At 40.0% G+C, this 21,515-nt stretch overlaps 1 protein-coding gene across 1 annotated transcript; it reads left to right on the forward strand.

The window, feature by feature from the left end:
• Window positions 1-3,472: 3,472 nt before the first annotated feature.
• Window positions 3,473-8,836, forward strand: LOC109040338 (uncharacterized). The gene is made up of 2 exons (XM_072303534.1): window positions 3,473-6,377; window positions 7,998-8,836. Exons 1-2 carry the CDS (start codon window positions 3,473-3,475, stop codon window positions 8,834-8,836), a joined length of 3,744 nt encoding a protein of 1,247 aa, XP_072159635.1.
• The last annotated feature ends 12,679 nt before the right edge of the window (window positions 8,837-21,515 follow it).

Here is a 21,515-nt window from a genome sequence, read left to right on the forward strand (position 1 = left end):
ATTTCTATGAAGTTTGATTTGAGGATATCGTTTCGGAAGTCATTTTGCTCACGTGTATTCCTCAGGGTTGATTCGGTAAGTCGCTTGATGTCATCAACAAAATGTTTTTTTTCTCTTTTCTTCTTTTTTTTACGAGAGAAGTGTAGTTACATTTAATATCGGTGACTTAAGTGTGAAACCACGTATTTCCAGTAAATTTTATGCTACCATTTTATTTTTCGAGGAAAATTAAGTCGACTGTTTGGCTTGATATCTTTACAGAACACTGAAAAAAACACATTGGTTCTAGAGTCATGACTCTTAAAAACATCGACAAGAAAGAATACTCTTGATTCAATCGGATTTATGCTTGGGTCAAAAGAAATCCGCTTAAATTAAGAGGCTTGTTTCTTGATTTAAGCTAAATTCTGATTGAATCAAGAGTACTTTTTCTTGTCGATGTTTTTAAGAGTCTCGACACTAGATCCAATGTGTTTTCTTTCCAGTGAATATTTTGCTAAAAGAGAGGAAAAATCGAGGTAGTTTTCAAGGAATAAGTTGACTAGTTTTACCAAGAAAAAATAAAGTGTAACAGGAGGTCCGGGACGTCGCAGACGGAGATAGGTGATTTCGCACTTCGGCCATCGATATTTAATTTGAGAATCCCTGTGGGCGATAATCTTTTGATTTTCTCGAGATTTTTTTCACAATCAGTCGAGTTATCGAGGTTATTCTGCGTATTGAAATGTGTTGCAATTTTTTGCAGTTGCGAATTACCTAACTTCTTCATAAATCGATGGCCGAAGTGGAAAATCATACATTTCTATTGTGGTGTCATAAAATTTCCACCTTTGTTTAATTTTTTCAGGAGAAACAAGCAAACTTCACGGCTTGAAATTAATACAAAGTATTCTGCATACAGAGAAGAAAGATCACGGAAGTTTTAAAGAATTTAGGTAGACCAGTTTCCCCGAGAAAAAATGAAGTATGACAAAATCTGTTGAATAGCAGACGGAAACGCGTGGTTCTACACTTAAGGTGATTCGATGGACGCCATATTTTGTGTCAGAACGGCATGCGATATATCGCATCAATTGGTTCCATTTTTTCAGCTACTCGTCATTTTTCTCCAATTTTGAGATCGCAATTCTGTTGTCAGGAGACTAAATCACTCACTTACTAATTTTAACAAAGAAATTCAACGCAATAAAGGCGTGGTTTTTTTTAGAGAGAAAATATCACATTCGAGGGCAGTTTCGATATCAGTATCGAATGCGATGTTTTCTCTGAAAAAACCACATCTTTATTACGTTGAATTTCTTTGTTAAAATTGATAAGTGAGTGCTTTAGTCTTCTGACAACAGAATTGCGATCTCAAAATTGGAGAAAAATGACGAGTAGCTGAAAAAGTGGAACCAATTGTTCGATCCCGATCGAACAAACTTAGAGCAATTTTAGGAAATTTCATCATACTCATATTTATCCCCCCCTCACTCTTGAGGATCCTCTCAATTTTATATATTATTTAATCACTCACTCATTTCATAGAAATAAGTTTAAATTCAATTCACCGGCATTCAAAATTTCATTATATCCAAGTGTCCTTGTTTGACACCCAAACTTGTTATTCTTGAGGGGCGGGCAGCAATTTACTACTCTTTTATTTTCACGACGCGAAGCGCGAAAAACACCGGCCATCACATTGCGCGCCCGCGGTAACTAATAAATTATTCCACCTCATTGCACACCTTGACCCGCCTCCCAGATTTGTGCGTCCTTAAAGGTGTCCTTTACCTTCTATTAAATTGAAAGTGCTCTTCCTAACCATTGTATAACTCGTCTTTAACACCCTTTTTATGTTTCCAACCTTTCTTTCATAATTATCTTCAAATTTATCTCCATTACATCCAGTTTTCTTCGCAACCATGAGTCCCATCCATATGCAAATTTTCCAAATTTTCACTTTCTTTAGCTTCAGTTCAATAAAAAACCCCCAAAACCTATATATATTTTGGAAGTACTCATTAAGCCCGACCTGCTCAAACCTTTATCGACCAATAAATTTCAAATCTCAACTTTCAAATCCAACTTTCAAAATCCACGGCAAACACAGATCCGCTCCCCCTGGAGCCCCCCACCTAGCGGCCGTCCCCGCTCTGTTCCTTTTGGCTCTTGCGCGGCGCTCAAGACGTCAGCCGCTCGCCCCATAGAGTCACTTGTATCCAGCACGCTGAAGAAGACGGACCCGGACCTCACCACGGAAGCAGTTCTCTCCCGGATCAAGAATTTCTACCCGACGCCCCTGCCAAGGTAGACTCTGTGAACAAGGACAAGGACTCTGGCTCTCCATCGTTGGAAAGGACATCTTCCCGCTCTATGCAAGTCCCGTCAATCGACGGTCTCCACGAAGCAACGTGATCACCTGGCGCCTGCTCCTGCTCGCTGTTCGAAGGAAACCGACGTTACCTCATCCCGGTTCTCTGAAGTCCAGCTTGGCTCTCTCCAGTAATCGCGTAGTGATGAAAGGTATGCCACAAGCGCTGCCTCATCACCCTACGTATTAATATTTTTTCTCTTTACAGGTTCAATTCACTCTTCACCACAGGTGCATCGCCTGTCCTGCTTTTGGGCTATCCCAAAAAAGTACACTCCTCTAATTGCATGCCACGTTCACTATTCCGATAGTGAAGGTTTCATGCAATTAGCCGACTTGCTTTAATAAGCACCTTCTGTGCCTATTAGAACGTACTATTCAATTATCTCATTTAATATTCCAAAATTTCTCACTATCCCCATCTCAACCTAACCCCTAAATTGTGGAATTGAATCACTCTCGTGTTCAATCTCCATCAATTTAGTGGCATGCTTTAATGCAAATCTTCTATTTGCATTAGAACGCCCTTTTCATTCCCCCTTTCGGCCGATCATTTATTTTAGTCACTTTTTCACCTCTCAGCTCTTTTCTCTCTTTCCTGGTTTGCTTATTTTTCCTCAAAATACGCTGGTCCCTCGGTTTTTAATTTTATCCCCCCCTCTTTTCTGTTTCGCTCCTTTCTCATATCCAATTTTTTCTCCTCCTCTTCTTTTTTTCTAAGTTTTTCCTCTTTATATCGCTCATAAAATTGGTCCCTCGGGCCGGATCTAGTTTCTGGCATAAATTCTCTAACTCTTAATGCTCGAAACTGGAATAGAGTGCGAACAGTCCTTAGGATTACGTCCACTTCATTAACCTGTCACAACATTCATTTTAAATCCTAGCGCAGCAGCGAAATATCGGTGCTGAACTAGGTCCTCAACCTTAGAAAATCCTGACGAAGCTTTATGACCGTAAAGCATACCAGGTTCTGAACCTTCGAAAAATCCTAGTACAGTTGCTGTTTCGTAATCAAACTAGGTATAATTCAGATTGACATTCCTGAAATAACGTTTGCTCTTTATCTCGAATTATTTAACCTCTCATTCATAACCTTTCATTTTTTCTTCCTTATTTAAAATGTCTTCCGACGACGAAAATAATGAGGCTCATCTGAACCACGATAATCATGATAACAATGACCAACATGATGATGAGCACCGCAACAACAATACAAATGCAGTGGATTTGCAAGGGGTATCCATCGTTGCCAAATTGGCAAACCTCTGCAAACTCGCCCGGAACACACGCGATGCTTTCCGACAGGTGCCGGACGAGGATGACATAGAAGCCTTCTCTCCTTCATTCAAAAGGCTGGAAAAGTATTGCGAGCGTTTCGAAATGCTAATGGATGAAGCAATCGAGTTTTCGGTCGCTCACCCTGATTCACCTTTAGAAGCAGATAGACTTCAAATCGAATTTGAGCGGCTTACGCGGGAAGCTCAAACTGAATATCTCAAACGATCAAAGAAGAACGATACGTCTAAACAACAAGATGCCTCTGGTTTTCAGACGATGATCAATCAAACAATGTTAAACACCGCCTTCAGCGGTTTTAACCCAAAAATTCGCTTACCAAAATTAGAGTTAACCCACTTTTCAGGTCAAATTGAAAATTGGCGAACATATTACAATTTATTCCTGGCATCTGTGCACAATTCTCCTCATCTAACAGAAGTTGAAAAATTTCAATACCTTTTAGGTAGCTTGCGCGGTGAAGCCCTCGATCTAATTAAGAGCCTTGATATAACCACCGAAAATTACGAGGTAGCTTGGAATCTCCTTTGCAAAAGGTACCAGTCCACCAGGAGGCATATTTTCTTTCATTTTGCAGGGTTGCTAGATCTCCCGGAAATTAAAGAAAATAAGCAAGTACATTCTTTGCTCGCCAAAGTACGAGAGCATACTCAGGCTCTTAATGCCTTGGGTCACGCTACAGCCACTTTCGACGGTGTGCTTGTCACAATTCTTTCCCGAAAAATATCACCAAAGCTGTGGCGACGATTAGAGGACCACCGAGGCAGCAACAAGGAATATCCAAAATTGGAGGAAATTATTTCCTTCCTGGAGAAAGAGGCCGCATACGCTGATGATCTGGTAACATCCAGAAAGGAGAATAAAGATGCGCAAACAAATTCAAATAAAAATACTCCGAATAATTCGTCGAATAAAAATTCAACCAAGGCTCTAGTCACCACCACAAAGGACGATAAGTCTGAGAACCCTTCTGGACGAAACCAACGCACTCCCCCCTCTTGCGTGCTGTGCACAGAACCTCACAAAATTTTTCAATGTCCTAAATTCCGTGATATGAATGCTTCTCAGCGCATCGAATTAGCTAAAAATCGTAAACTGTGTGAGCGCTGCCTCAGCGGTTTTCACGACACGGAGAAATGTCGTAGAGACTACCGGTGCATTGCTTGTGATGAACCCCATAACACATGGTTACACCCCCATAAACCTACCCCGACTCCTGAGAAACCGCAACCTGCGGTCTCAATGGTCGGCGCGACCTCCCAACCTGATACGATAATCTTATTGGCCACCGTACAGGTTGAAGTCTCCTCACCGAAGAAAGCCGCCATTCTAAGGGGCATTCTTGATTTAGGCTCTCAAACTACGATAATTGTGACCAAATGCGCTCGCGCACTTGGTTGCAACATAAATCCAAATCTTAACCCTGTGAACGGGATTTCTGGCTACCCCGTTCCTATTCGCGGAATAACACGAATCAATTTGAAATGTAATGGAAAAATGTTGATCCGCGATCACTCGGTCACGGTCATAGATAAAATTTCCAACCCAACTCCTTCTACGCCAATTTCACCGGAAGTTCGGCACCGCCTCACTAGCTACCCTTTGGCGGATCCTGATTTTGACAAGGTGAATGCACCTGTCGAAATTTTAATAGGCCTTGATATTTTGCCAGAACTCTTGTGTGGCGAAACCATTTCTCTCGGACCCGGTTTTCCAACGGCTCTGAAAACCAAACTAGGGTACGCCGTAATGGGCATCGCACCTACCGCCGACGCCACTCCTACTGTTTTACTGGCGACTGAAGATGAATACTCTACTCAAAATTCAATTGATGAACAAGAAAATTTTCAGGTTGCGATCCCTAAAAACTGGGAGCTAGAGGAGCCTCCGCCCTTCGTTCCTCCTCCCCCTCCGGAAAATCCTGCCGAAACCTTCTACAAGGAAACTACCGTCCGGATGCCCTCAGGCCGTTTTATGGTTCGCCTACCATTTTCGGATAGCCCTGAGAAATTGGGCAACTCAATGAGTCAGGCTCAATTGCGTTTCAAATCCTTAGAAAGAAAATTTCAAATAAAACCTGACCTTCGCGAGCAATACTCTAAGGCCATTCAAGGTCACATCGACGCGGGTCAGCTCAAGTTGGCCGCCCCTGACGTTCTAGACAAAATGCATTACGTACTCCCTCATCACGGGGTAATCAAGGAAACTTCGAGTACTACGAAGCTCCGAATAGTAAACGATGCAAGTGCCAAAACCTCCTCTGGTTTCTCACTTAATGACCTCTTACACGTAGGTCCCAAAATTTTAAAGGACATACGAGAAGTATTGATTTCTTTTAGGCGACATAACATTGTTTTCTCTTGTGACATACGTCAAATGTACTTACAGATTCTCTTACATGAGGACGATCAGCCCTTTCACCTGATGCTGTGGCGATTTCATCCTAATGACCCTATCCGAATTTATCAGTACACCACTGTGATTTTCGGAGTTTCATCATCGGCATTTCTGGCAATTCGAACCATCCAGGAGCTCGCCATCCTACATCGCGAAGAGTTTCCTCGCGCTTATAAGGTTATAATGGAAGAAATTTATGCAGATGACGCTGCCACAGGAGACGAAACAATAGAAGATGCCCTCGAGTTGCGCAGAGAGCTCATCAGCCTTTTTGAGCTTGGAGGTTTTCAGCTCAGAAAATGGTTCAGCAATTCACCGCAATTACTGGCAGGTGTGCCTCCCGAGCAACTAGAAATTCCCTCCTCATGGAGAAGTGATGAAAGTGCCACATTTTCCGTCCTAGGACTACAGTGGTTACCGTCAGAAGATATTTTTACGTATAAAATCATAAGTCTGAACCGCCCGCGCACTAAGCGAGGGATTCTCTCCACCTACGCAACAATTTTTGACCCGTTGGGGTGGGTAGGTCCAGCTGTTTTTCCCGCCAAAAGTCTCACTCAGCATCTATGGCTAATTAAGTGTGACTGGGATGACCCTCTCCCAACCAATCTTGCTCAAACTTGGGATAATTTTTTATCAGATCTCAAATCCTTAGAGGACGTAAAAATCCCTCGTCAAAGTTGCCCGCCAAATTCGGAAATTCAAATTCACGGATTCGCAGACGCTTCAATTTTAGGATACAATGCCGTGGCATATATGCGTTTCCAGTTGCCCGATGGAAAATATTCAACATCGTTAGTTGCCTCAAAAACTAAGGTTGCTCCTCTTAAAGTCGTATCTCTACCACGCTTAGAATTATGCGCCGCATTTTTGTTAACTTCCCTTCTCGAATTTATCTCACCAGTACTTGGTAAAATTTACACAATAACCGAAACTTTCGGGTGGTCTGACTCAAGTATCACGTTACAATGGATTCAGACACCACCGCACAAACTAAAAACATTTGTTGCAAATCGCGTGGCACATATTCAAGAAAATTTTCCATCAGTGCAATGGCGCTATATAAAATCGGCTGATAACCCCAGTGACGTTGGATCCCGCGGATGCTCCGCGTCCGCTCTCCTGAAAAACAAATTATGGTGGGAAGGTCCAAGCTTCCTCCGAAATCCTCAATCTGAATGGCCGAAACCACGTTTTCAGCCAGGCTCAGAAAAATTACCAGAAACTCGGGCCCTTGTCGCACTGCAAGATGAGGAACAAAACGAGGAATTTGAATTTTTGAGCCGATTCTCTAGCTGGAGTAAAATGCAACGCGTCGTTGCCATATTGATTCGATTTGTGCATAATTCACGTCACCCAGCTCAGAGAAAAACCGGTGCCCTCACTGTCGAAGAATTTTTGGAGGCCGAACGGCGCCTAATATGGTTAATACAAAAAAGAGCCTTCTCAGATGACATTAGATTATTAAAAAGAGGCCGCCCGGCTTCAAACCAATTGAAACGCCTGAATCCATTTTTAGACGAAAAAGACATGATTCGGGCAGGAGGTCGTCTAAATCACTCGTCGCTCACTTTCGGCCGAAAATACCCATGGATCTTACCTAAAAATCACCCGCTTGTTCAAGTGTTGGTGAAGCATTACCATGTTGCCTACCTTCACGCCGGGCCGCAATTATTGCAGTCCACACTTAGCCAAAAATTTTGGATCTTGAGCAGCCGCAGAGTAATACGCTCAGTAATTTACTCCTGCATACCGTGCTTCCGAGCACAGCCTAGACAAATTCAGCCTCAAATGGGAAATTTACCGCCTGCACGAGTAAACCCGAATCCCGCCTTCATTCATACGGGATGCGATTTTGCTGGATATTTTAACGTTCGCGTCCACACACTACGAAGTGCGCGCACTGTAAAGGCATATATTTGCATTTTTGTATGTCTCTCAACAAAAGCAGTGCACCTAGAAGTCACTGAAGACTTAACGACTGACTCTTTTATTGTCGCTCTAACGAAACTTGCTTGTCGCAGAGGTAACCCCGCGCACCTCTACTCTGATTGTGGGAGCAATCTCATGGGTGGCGGTAGTGATCTCCGAAAAATCACCAAACAACTTCGGATTGATCTAAAAACTTGCCCTGAACTAGAGAAAATTATCCAAGAGCGTCACATAAAATTTCACCCCACCTCCCCGGCCGCCCCGCATCATAATGGCATTTCCGAGGCTGCCGTCAAAAGCACAAAAAACCATCTGAAAAAAGTCACCGAAGGGCATTCACTGACACTTGAAGAGTTCCGAACAATCACAGTGAAAATTGAAGCAATGCTAAATTCCAGGCCTCTAGCTCCGCTATCAAGTGACCCAAATGATTTGGCTCCATTGACTCCCGCTCATTTTTTGATCGGCCGAGCGCTGGTCAGCCCCCTGGAGCCTGACTATAGCGAATTACCAAGTAAAAAATTCCCCGCTAAACGATGGAGACGCGTACAAGCGATTACCCAATCATTCTGGAAAAGATGGGGTAACGAGTACCTGCACACCTTACAAGTGCGACATAAGTGGTTTAGCAAAACACGAAATCTCAAAATAGATGATCTCGTCCTCATCCATGATCACTCAACCGTACCTCTACATTGGAAAATGGGACGTGTAGTTCAGCTTCACCCAGGCACCGACGGCCAAGTACGAGTCGTCCGCGTTCGCACTAGCACGGGCGATCTCACTAGACCAGTAGTCAAACTTTACCCTCTACCAATGGAAACGGACGAATCAGACCCCGAGGAAAACGACGAATAAGTCCTCGGCGCCTTCTCTCCATCTCGGGGAACGACAAAATTCGCTTGTAAATAACCTAATTAAAATACAAATAAATTAATTATATAAATTTTTAATACTTAATTATTAATTATGTAAATTAATTATACCTCATCTACTCTTAATCAATTACAAAACCTTTAATTTTTACTCGGCTCCTTTGTCTTCCCTCCCGCTAACTTTCTTAGCCAATAAGTATCAGGAGAAAAAATCAGCTCCCGCCATTAGTCAAATTTTCGCGCCAAATTTGCACCTTAAATTTTCCCGCGATTGCATTGATTGGCTAATCCCCCGGTCAATTTTTTCTTCTTCTTCTTCATTTTTTAATTTTTTTTTGTATAAATAGAAGGACCTTTCACCTCTCAGATTCATTCATTCGCTCTGCTCAGTGCCGTAAGCAGCAACCATGGACATCCTGGATATTACCGACGCTAACCTGGAGAAGGAACTCTCAATGGAAGAAGAGATGGCGGAATTGGAGAAGATGATTGACCTAACAGCCAGAAGAAAGACGCAACCCGCTCCCGTAGCTCGTCAACTCAAAATCATCGAGGCGCTCCCACAGAAACCTTCGCGGGACCCAGAGCCAGTCATCCTGCCAGATCTTCCTCCTCCACTCAAAAATTGTCACAAGAAAGCAGTCAATGAATGGAAACCGAAGCCCCAAGCTAAGAAACCAAAACGACTTTACAACAGGCTTCCGGTTCCACATCGCATTCCAGTGGCGCCGCAAAAATATGAGCCATTCCTCCCATTGCGGCAAATCCAGATGCAGGCACCGCCTGTTCTCTACAACGTCCAAACATTACAAGATCGGCGTTTTAGACCAATGCCCCGCAATCGACGAGAGGCCCGCTACTTCCAGCACTTAGACCTGGTGCGAGAAAGGGGATGGAACGACAGAACACTTCGCGGTGCTCCATCTAAAAAATTGAACCGCCGAGCAGAGCGAGCTGCACGTTGGCGAGCAGCTCACGGCCGCAAAGTCTAACAGCTGGACTCAAAACTAGCTTTCTTAAAACGGCCCTTCTCAGGGCCAACAAATGAGAGCCTTCTGTATTTTTCCTTTTTTTCTCTTAGTTCTATCCTTTAAATTACACGGTAATTGCATGTATATATTACGCAGTTACATACCCCGAGATAACGAACTCCGGCGATACTCTCTGGTCCCAGAGAATGCTCTATGATAATTACATTGTAAATAAATAATCAATACTTCCTGGTAATTTACGGCAATAATTATTTTCAATTCACTACTCTAAAACTTTAATTTACTTTAATTTCCCTATACTTAATATCACTTTAGTCTCATTAATTCCTTAAAAATGACGTATTATTAAGTATTTAAAACTTGAATTAACCCCGAGAGCCTTAAAACCTCGGCGATGCTCTCTAATTTTTTTTTTTTTTTTTTTTTGGAGAACGAACTAGTATTATGAAGTTATTTATTCATTTTTCTGTCATAATTTAATTCACTTTAATTAAGAAAAAATTAATCTCTTTACTTTAAGTATCCAAATAATATTCTCTTCACAGTTAATTTTCTAAGTATTAACTTATTCACTTTAATTACCTACATATTAATTTTTACTTACCCAATTATAACCTCACTCACTTAATTATCTAAGTATTACTTCGGTCACATTAATTATCATCGATAGAATATTACTCATTAAGATAACTACAATGTAAATAATATGTTGATATCTCCTATTAATTTCCCCACCCAAAACCCACCCCACCTAAGTGGCGATTAACTTCACACACGTGTGGAATGCATAACAGCTTCAAGCAGATTTGATCATTTTGTACGGTCCGTGATTAGCTTTCGAACCAACTTACGTTGGTTCAACCCCCGGAGTATGTTCGATCCCGATCGAACAAACTTAGAGCAATTTTAGGAAATTTCATCATACTCATATTTATCCCCCCCTCACTCTTGAGGATCCTCTCAATTTTATATATTATTTAATCACTCACTCATTTCATAGAAATAAGTTTAAATTCAATTCACCGGCATTCAAAATTTCATTATATCCAAGTGTCCTTGTTTGACACCCAAACTTGTTATTCTTGAGGGGCGGGCAGCAATTTACTACTCTTTTATTTTCACGACGCGAAGCGCGAAAAACACCGGCCATCACATTGCGCGCCCGCGGTAACTAATAAATTATTCCACCTCATTGCACACCTTGACCCGCCTCCCAGATTTGTGCGTCCTTAAAGGTGTCCTTTACCTTCTATTAAATTGAAAGTGCTCTTCCTAACCATTGTATAACTCGTCTTTAACACCCTTTTTATGTTTCCAACCTTTCTTTCATAATTATCTTCAAATTTATCTCCATTACATCCAGTTTTCTTCGCAACCATGAGTCCCATCCATATGCAAATTTTCCAAATTTTCACTTTCTTTAGCTTCAGTTCAATAAAAAACCCCCAAAACCTATATATATTTTGGAAGTACTCATTAAGCCCGACCTGCTCAAACCTTTATCGACCAATAAATTTCAAATCTCAACTTTCAAATCCAACTTTCAAAATCCACGGCAAACACAGATCCGCTCCCCCTGGAGCCCCCCACCTAGCGGCCGTCCCCGCTCTGTTCCTTTTGGCTCTTGCGCGGCGCTCAAGACGTCAGCCGCTCGCCCCATAGAGTCACTTGTATCCAGCACGCTGAAGAAGACGGACCCGGACCTCACCACGGAAGCAGTTCTCTCCCGGATCAAGAATTTCTACCCGACGCCCCTGCCAAGGTAGACTCTGTGAAAAAGGACAAGGACTCTGGCTCTCCATCATTGGAAAGGACATCTTCCCGCTCTATGCAAGTCCCGTCAATCGACGGTCTCCACGAAGCAACGTGATCACCTGGCGCCTGCTCCTGCTCGCTGTTCGAAGGAAACCGACGTTACCTCATCCCGGTTCTCTGAAGTCAAGCTTGGCTCTCTCCAGTAATCGCGTAGTGATGAAAGGTATGCCACAAGCGCTGCCTCATCACCCTACGTATTAATATTTTTTCTCTTTACAGGTTCAATTCACTCTTCACCACAGGTGCATCGCCTGTCCTGCTTTTGGGCTATCCCAAAAAAGTACACTCCTCTAATTGCATGCCACGTTCACTATTCCGATAGTGAAGGTTTCATACAATTAGCCGACTTGCTTTAATAAGCACCTTCTGTGCCTATTAGAACGTACTATTCAATTATCTCATTTAATATTCCAAAATTTCTCACTATCCCCATCTCAACCTAACCCCTAAATTGAGAAATTGAATCACTCTCGTGTTCAATCTCCATCAATTTAGTGGCATGCTTTAATGCAAATCTTCTATTTGCATTAGAACGCCCTTTTCATTCCCCCTTTCGTCCGATCATTTATTTTAGTCATTTTTTCACCTCTCAGCTCTTTTCTCTCTTTCCTGGTTTGCTTATTTTTCCTCAAAATACGCTGGTCCCTCGGTTTTTAATTTTATCCCCCCCTCTTTTCTGTTTCGCTCCTTTCTCATATCCAATTTTTTCTCCTCCTCTTCTTTTTTTCTAAGTTTTTCCTCTTTATATCGCTCACCAATTGATGCGATATATCGCATGCCGTTCTGACACAAAATATGGCGTCCATCGAATCACCTTAGGTCGTCGATATGAAAATGATTAATCGTTAAAAATTGATTATTATTAACTAAATTATGTGAGAATATTGTAATTTTGTGGTAAAAATTGCAGTTTTATTCCATTATTTTCAACATTATTTCAATTTATTCGTTAAGAGGTTCCATATAATAGACAATGTGCAACAATGTGATACGTTAAATTTATCTCTAAAAGGTTTTAATTTTTTTCTTTGCAGCCAATATTTTTCTCGTCTCGCCAACATTCATGGAGGCGATGAACTAGGATGGAGGACTTCATCCTGCATCAGAGCTGTTCCTGACCTTGCAGATCATCACTTCTTCATGGTAAGATCATTCAAGCTTCCTTCTATTTCGAAAATTAAGGTGATTCGATGAATGCCATATTTTGTGACGGAACGGCATGCGATATACCGCATCGATTGGTTCAATTTTTCCGGCGACTCGTCATTTTTCTCGAATTTTGAGATCGTAATTCTATTGTCAGGAGACTAAAGAATTCACTTACCAATTTTGATGAACAAATTCAACGTATTAAAGGCGCGAGGAAAATAGAGGAAAAATACTGCAATCGAATGCGATATTTCGTCTAAAAAAAAAAAAACACCGACTTTATTACGATGAATTTGTTAATCAAGATTTAATAGGTGAATTCTTTAGTCTCTTAACAACAGAATTGAGATCTCAAAATTCGATAAAAATGACGAGTAGCTGAAAAAATGAAACTAATCGACGCGATATACCGCATGTCGTTCTGACACAAAATATGCGTCCATTTATGGACGATCAAGAAATTCAACGTATTAAAGGCGCGGTTTTTTCAGAGGAAAAATATCGCATTCGAGTGCAGTTTCGATATCAGTATCGAATGCGATATTTTTCCTTTAAAAAAACTACGTCTTCATTACGTTGAATTTCTTTGTCAAATTTGGAACATGAATTCTTCAGTCTCATGACATCAGAAGTGCGATCTCAAAATTCGAAACAAATGACAAGTAGCTCAAATTATCGAACAAATCGATGCGATATATCGCACGTCGCTCTGACTCATAAAATTAAGTCCATCGAATCACCTCAACTTCTAATGAATCGATTACCGTCAATAATTTAAATTTTTGAAATGGGCTGCTAAAATATTTGAGGGGCTTGGAGGACAAGGCGCGTAAGTGCAGTTTTTGAAAAAGTTGAGATTTTAATGATTTCAAGTAAAACTATAAAAAAAATTAGTGTGTCTTATAAAAGTAATTTAGTACTTATAGTCTTAGTGCATATTTTGTGAAAAATTCCCTCTCAAATTTCAATTTTTAAGTTTCAAAAAGTCAGTTTGAACTTTCATTCCGCCGTAAGGTTCCATGTAATTTCGAGACTTCAAACACATATTTCTCGAGGTAGCAAAAACTGCACTTACGCGCTTTGTTCTACAAGCCCCTCATTCTTCCTAAACGCTGATCATCGCCGCTGTCATCATTAGGCGATTTTAGGTAGAATCAACTTAACTGCATTTGATGGTGCCTAGTTGTACCGCGTTAAACAGAAAGGAACCAAGCACATCAGCTATTGCCAAATTTTATCGGGCAATTTAATTTTTACATGAAAACAGTTGTGCGGATTTTTGTGCAAATTTCTATGAATTTTCTCCATAATACAAAGCAAATTCCTTAAAATTTTCAAAGGAATCCGCACAAACGTTCTCTCGTAAAAAATCAAATTCCTCTGTTAAATTTGGCAATAGCTGATGTGGCTTGGTTCCTTTCTGTTTAACGCGGTCCAGTTTTTCCTGATGTTCTGTTTCTGTAATACTGCAGAACTACGGAACATAATGCCTTGAAACTGTCTTACTTTTCCAAGATTCTGCAGAATAAACTATTCACTGAATTCGCTACGACAGGATTCAGCTTCATTTTTTGTCATTTCCCGGACGAAGAAACGTAACTCCATTCCAAGGTTGTCAAATTGATTCAAAGAATTCAATTTTTCACAAACATGAGAAAGCGAAATCTTTATCCAAAATTTATTTTCGTTTTTCATGAGATCAGCGGAAAAATCAGCGAAATGTACAATTCATACCTAACATTTTCCTTTACAAATTCAAATTTACGAGGCGAAATCTGGCGACAATGAAATGGACCACATTTTGCAAAAAGGAACCACTGTTTCTGGCTCATTTTAGAAACAACGTATATGCCATTGGTTTCCCTGTGCAGAACGGTGGTTTTATGGAAGAGTCAGAAATAGTGGTTCCTTATTGCAAAATGTAATCCAAATGTAGTTATGTTCTTTCGTGGAGGGTAACGACGAACATTGAGGGAGGAAAATATATTAAAAAGCCTCCCAATGAGTGGCCCCGTTTCGTCGCTCCTCTGACGAAAGGGCGAATCTCAATTTCCTCGTGAGCCCTGGGTCACATTCAAATCCATGCTCTCCAGGGTTCATGTGAAAAGTGAGATAAGTCCTTATGTCAGAGGAGCTACCTTTTTTGAAACCCGGGGATTTCATTCGTACGTGACCGAAATGAAACCTTATGATGAGACAAGCCTCCGGTAAAAATTTTAGCTTGAGGATACGTTTGGTTTTGGACAGTGGCATGGCGTGGCGTGAATTGCGATGTATCGATTCTCATGCCATTTAAAGCTATGGTAAAGAATCGATTATTAAGGTGTTCGCTGCGAACACCCTGTCTATCGATCCTTTTTCATAGGTTTAAATGGCATGACAATCGATATATCGCAATTAACGCCACGCCATTGGTTTTGGAGCTACAGCGTTGCAAAGTTTGCATGTTTGAGTCTTAAAAATCTTCATATTTTTGCAGAATTTCTTCCAAAAGCCAATTTCAAAGTAATGTAAGTAACAAGTAATGTAAGTTTCAAGTAAACATGACGCGTAACTGAAAAATTATAAGAAAATCCGTAGTAAAAGTTTCAAATTGTGGATGAGCCGTTAATAGCAGTACAACGTTGCAAAAATTACATTCTTGCCCTTTAAAAATACCCATTTTTTATAGTTTTGTATATTGTAGCAGTATTTGAGACATAAAATATACAATTAGAGATACTCGCAGACTCACAGTAAAATTTATATCAGTATACGATAATTTTAGGCAATGCAGCGTTGCAAAGTTTAGACGTATAGCATAGATTTAATCAGTATACGATAATTTTGGGCAATACAGCGTTGCCAAGTTTACATCTTTCATCTATGAAAATGTCTATTTTTTCTTGTTATTGTATTGGAGACAAGATACAATATGAGTTAATGGTTAATAGTGTCAAGCGAAATGTGGAGGCTTTATGTTGATCCTGGGTGACAATTGCATTAAAATAACATCGTTGCAAATTTTATCTGCTTTTCTTTTAACATTCGATTGTATAAAATTAGTTGAAAGTAAGAATACTTCCAATAGTTATTTTACTTTAAAGTGTAATTCCAGAGGATTTTTGGAATACAATGGATGATTCAGCATCAGCGTTGCTCTCAAGATCTGAAATATTCTGCCTAGACTTAGTTGCGAATTCAACCTTTTTCAGGTGTAATGAAAAAACTAACATAAAATATGGAGGCGTTTGGGTTTTTTTAAGTAGAAATAAATCTTGATATAGACGATACATTCATTATGCCTTAAAAAACTGAGTATGTTGAACGTAAGAATGGAAGGTTTTGAAAATATTAAAGAAATAAAAGAAAGAAAGAAAGAAAGAAAGAAAGAAAAAAAAAAGTAAATTAAATGAACGAAAAATAATAAATACACCAACAAAACAATAAAATATAATTTAAAACCTAAATAGAATATTTAAATCACTGTTGCGTTAATGTATAAAAAACCCAGACGCCTCCTTAAGAGAGAATTTTAAAATTATTTAAATATGACTTTTGGAGGGTGAAAGTTTAAAATTGGCATCATATTGAGGCGTTTTCTATAGATTTGAAGGCAACACAGGACTGATACTGAATCATCACATGAATAAAATATTTTGAAGGAAGAAGATAAAAAACTATAAAAAATACAAAAATAAAAAAAAAATGAAAAATAATGTACGGTAGAAAGTCATATAAAATTGAAAGAAAAAAATGTCAATGTAAATAAAAAAAAAGCAAAATCAAATAACTACTGGAAGCATCTTTATTTTAAAATCGTCTATTATTTATTGCTTGGAGAGAATTGTGAATAAACTTGGCGAAAGTATTATTGCAAAAACCAATTGTCACTTGGAACAGACATCAGACCTTGATATTTTGGCTTGACATGAGGGATGATACCCATTGATTTTATCTTAAACTGGAAAAAAAAATTTAAAAAAAAATCATATTTCGTTGAGTTCAAAATTGTAAGCTTGGCAACTTTGTATCACTACAAAGCAATTTTACATCTACAGATAACCTAAATGGTTTATTTCATAAAAAAAAACAGACAAACACTGAACTTAAAAATAAAAACATTTTTAAAGCTTATAAACATAAACTTTGAAACGCTGTATCGTTAAATCTATACTTACACTCGCGGTAAAACTTTTACACAAGAATAATCTTATCATAGAATTTCAGCTAAACCACATTATCATACCTTTAGGTGGTCAATAAGTTCGTTTTTTAATTCAAAAACGGAACAAAATGAGCATTTTTATAGGTCTGTGATGTCAAGTTTGCAACGTTGTATCAACAAAATTAACAGCATTAACGTAGAAAAATTATTTATTATTAACGTATTTTTTTTAGAAAAATGTACACTGACTGTTGATAAAATGTCTTAAAATATCATGAAACATCCAATGAGTTGTTTACAGAAGGTAAGATACTTGATATACGATAATCTTTAAAGCTTAAATATGGAAACTTGTCAACGCTGTATTTCTAAAACCGGACGTATCCTCAAGCTAAGATTTTTACTGGAGACATGGGTCATCATAGAGCAAAGTAACAATATGAAACAATTTTGGATGATTATTCATGAATTTCCAGAGTGCCTCGTGTCTTTGGAAGAATTTTTGACGAGCCGGGGTCTAAAAGTGCGTTGTGGTGGAAATTAACTGTTAAACCTTGTTAGGTTATCGACTGCTTTACTTCCTTCTTGCCTTCAATCTGGTGAAGATTGAGCAGAGAGCGCCGAGAGCGGTCTGAGTCAACGTTACTTAATTTGAACTAAATTTTGCAATTCGGAGCTACATGCTACAATTTCTGGCTCATCTATAAAAACACTTATGTGCATTTGATACTATGGGTACTTACGTTGTTTCTAAACTTGAGGCACAAATTTTAGTGCTCAATTGCAAAATGCAGTCAATTTGTGTGTGGATCTGTGTAAAAAGAGCTTCTCCTCCGGAAGAAAATTGTTCTTAACTTTTTGCGAACACATGAACAAAATTTTTCTACAACCTAGGAATTTTTGTCTTCAAGCTTCACGACAGTTTTTGAGATTTAGGATCAAATTTCCTGAGTAAAGGAATTTTGTCCCCAGAAAGATAGGTCTCCTCTTACAGATCTAGTCACTAGTAAAAGGGGCCCGGCATATTGTTATGAAAGGTAGCTTCCACATGAATAATAAGTTTTCCTCCGCTCCAATAGCCTCCAGACTCATTTGGACCACATTTTGCAATTGGGAACTATAATTTCTGACTCAGTTTAGAAATAACTTATGAGCCATTAGTTTCCCGATGCACAAAAGTGTTTTTAAGGATGAGCCAGAAATTTTAGTTCCTAATTGCAAAATGTAGTCCATTTAACCCTCGTCTGTCACATATAAGTAGAACTGACCAGACGTTTAAATGTAAAACTTGTCTCCCGTACGAAGGAATGTAACTCCATTCCAAGGTCACCAAATTGACTCAAACAATTAATTTATTTTACAAAGTTATGCCTGTGCAATTTTCAGGCACAACTTTGTAAAACAAATTAATGAAAATGTGCCTGTGTAATTTTTATTTTAATTTTGCATGAAATCTCGGGGAAAATTATCAATGAAATTTCCAGTTAGGAAAGTTCAAGATCCTCCTACTTAATATGCAATTTGCGAGGGGACATTTGGCAACATTGAAATGAAGTTACGTTCTTTCACGCGGGAAACGATGAGCTCTCTTAAGTTTAGTTTTACTGTGCCGAGGCAAGTGAACCACCAAAACTTTCATTATTGCTATACTAGAGGTTGTTTTGCAAAACGAAAAAAATTCCGCCTGAGGTTACTGTTTTACGACTAATATTTATAATCCGTCTTGATCAATTTTGCTCTTTCAATGACAATTTGTATTGAAAGTGTTGATTTACAACATTATGGTAGTAGTTTTTGTGTAATTTTTGGTTTGTTGGGTAGCCAGTGCTATGGGTTAAAATAAACTGTTAACTCACGTTAACTTGAAATTCAGGAACTTAATAGTCGAAGCTTTTCGGCCTCAGCCGTCGTCAGGACTTAGCAAAAAGCACAGTTTGAGACAATAAATGATTAATTTTGATTAATATCAGTTCATACATATGATGAACGAGTGTGTTTCGGTGTAGTTGTGTTTCATTGAGTTTCTTATTGATTCAACGTTATTTCTACCGGAATAAATGATGAAAAATGGACGGCTCGTGCAGTGGCGTGGCGTGCTTTGCGATATATCGGCCATTTAAACCTATGGAAAAGGATCGATAAACAGGGTGTTCGTAGCGAACACCTTAATAATCGATTTTTTACCATGGATTTAAATGGCATAACAATCGATATATCGCAATTCACGCCACGCCACTGGGATCGCGAGTTCTTCTGTCCTCAGGACTTTTGTCTAGGAATGAGATTCTTGATTATAAATAAGATGTTCAACATTTTTCTATTGCTCACCATTTTGAGACTTTTCCTAACTTCGAATGAAGTGACCGAATCACTTCCTTCGTCAATTCTCTGTCTCGGTGACGGAGTATGCGTTTGTCTTCTGAAGCACTGTCAGAAGTCTATTACTGGCTACTAGATTCCCTGGGGATCAAATAAACTATATTCTACGATAAAAAAAACTACTATTTACGGCTCATTCGTGAAAGTACCTCTTCGTATAGGGTAAAATCAAAGTTTGAGGAGAGGGAGAAGAATAGAAAGAGGAGGAAGAAGATAAGAGAAAGAACAGGAAGAAAAGAGAGAAGAGAGGAGAGAAAAGAAGAGACATGGGAGAAGAAGAAGAGAAGAATAGAGAGAACATAAAAGAGAATAAAACAGTGAAAGCACACAGTAAAACAGTGAGAGGGAAAGCGAGAAGGAAATTGAGATGGAAAGCGCGAGAAGGAAATTGAGAAGGAAAGCGAGAAGGAAATTGAGAAGGAAAGCGAGAAGGAAATTGAGAAGGAAAGCGAGAAGGAAAGCGAGAAGAAAAGCAAGAGGAAAAGCGAGAAGAAAAGCGAGAAGAAAAGTGAGAAGAAAATCGAGAGGAAAAGCGAGAGGAAACGTGAGAAGAGAGAGAAAAGGGTCTGGTGCCGGAGCCTCCTCGTGGTGGACCTGGGACGGGTCTCTGACCCGTGCCAAACGCCGGCAAACTGTTGTGATTCTGCACCCTCCCTCGCCTCTGGTTGTTAGCCCATATCTCTTCACACATCGTAACGAGCTATGTAGGATCAAGCGCATCCTTGGTACGTTATTACCTTGGTTGTTAGCCCATATCCCTAATACGCTCGGGCATGGATCAACCACTTCCTCGGTGCCCTGCTTCGCGCGCAGCAGGGCTGTTCACACCTTGGATGTTAGGCCATATCCATTGCAGCCTTGGATCAAGCGGAACCTTGGTACGTTATTACCTTGGTTGTTAGCCCATATCCCTGGCTTACGGAAGAGATCAAGCGGAACCTGAGGAACATGAGGGGAACGATGATCTTCAGAGGACCACTGATAGTAGTTAGGCCATATCCTTGAACCGCGAGGTGCAAGGATCAACCGGTACACAGTGGTCCGAAAATCCCGATCTGTGACCGACTTTGCGCGATTCGTCAGTGACCAATTGCAGGGGTGACCGATCGAAGCCTGGCAATCCTGTACTGGTCAACCTCCGGTATCTGCCGATGCTTGCGCATTAAGTCTAAAGCCGTCATCCCCCCCGGGACACTTTAGACCAGGCAAAGTCGGAACCGGAGGGTCGGACACCTCTCAAACGGGCTGGTGGTTGAGGCGATGTTGCAGATTGAAGTAGGTTTTGATGCAGGACGAGCCGAATACTTCACGAGAGTCCCGGGGTCTCGTGGCTCAGGGTATTCTGTTCTCCTGGGCCGAACAAGCCGGACAAAGTTTCAGCAATCTCTATCTCTGTAGAGAGTATCCAGCTACGAGTTTGTTGTCTCACTGCTGGATCGCACGGTGGTAGAGGAGTTCCCTGCATTCGGTCATTGGCGAATTGTTCACTGTTGTGAGTGAGGGTGCGCCCAGAACTTGTCGTTGCGAACCAGGGCGTTGCCGTCTGATGTCGGTTCCTCCTCGTGGTGGACGGTGGAAACGAGGGTTTTACCCTCGGCTAAACGCCGACAAAATATGTGCTGGTTTGGTAGTAATACACAGGGGTCGATAATTTAGTCAAATTATAATGGCTCATTGTCTCATGCCCCTTTATCCCAGCACTTTTTAGATATGAATGACACTTTAACTGATAATGTCTCCCTAGCATCTTTCATGTATAAATCAAACTTTAACTGATAGTTTAAAAACCTTTCAGAATAACAAAAAGTTTTCGCTCCGCACCAAAAAAATTATCAATTTTATAGGAAAATAATTGTAAATTTTAATACTACATATTTTGAATATTTGTAGAAGAAAAGAAGTTGCACGATTTTGAGTACACTGTGATCGCGCTGGTTTCTTTGTGCTAGATGCGATCAAAATGGCTGTTCACCTCTCCAAAGTACATTTGAGGAGCTTGGAGAACAAGGCGCACAAGTGCAGTTTTTGCTATTTCAAGAAATACGTATTTAAAGTTTCAAAGTTACATGGAGCTTTATGACGGGAAGGAATTTTAAACTCACTTTTTGATGGTTTACAGTTGGATTTTAGTTGTGAATTTTTCACAGAATATACGGCGCAACGAAAGTTAGTTGAGTTTA

This window comes from Bemisia tabaci, chromosome 8 (genome assembly GCF_918797505.1).
Source record: "Bemisia tabaci chromosome 8, PGI_BMITA_v3".
NCBI lineage: Eukaryota > Metazoa > Arthropoda > Insecta > Hemiptera > Aleyrodidae > Bemisia > Bemisia tabaci.

Bases quoted from the DNA above. Each gene is read 5' to 3' on its own strand.
- LOC109040338 (XM_072303534.1), top strand. From the start codon at position 3,473: ATGTCTTCCGACGACGAAAATAATGAGGCTCATCTGAACCACGATAAT. The intron at 6,378-7,997 runs GTGTGCCTCCCG...CAACAAAAGCAG, and splicing joins TTCACCGCAATTACTGGCAG to TGCACCTAGAAGTCACTGAA.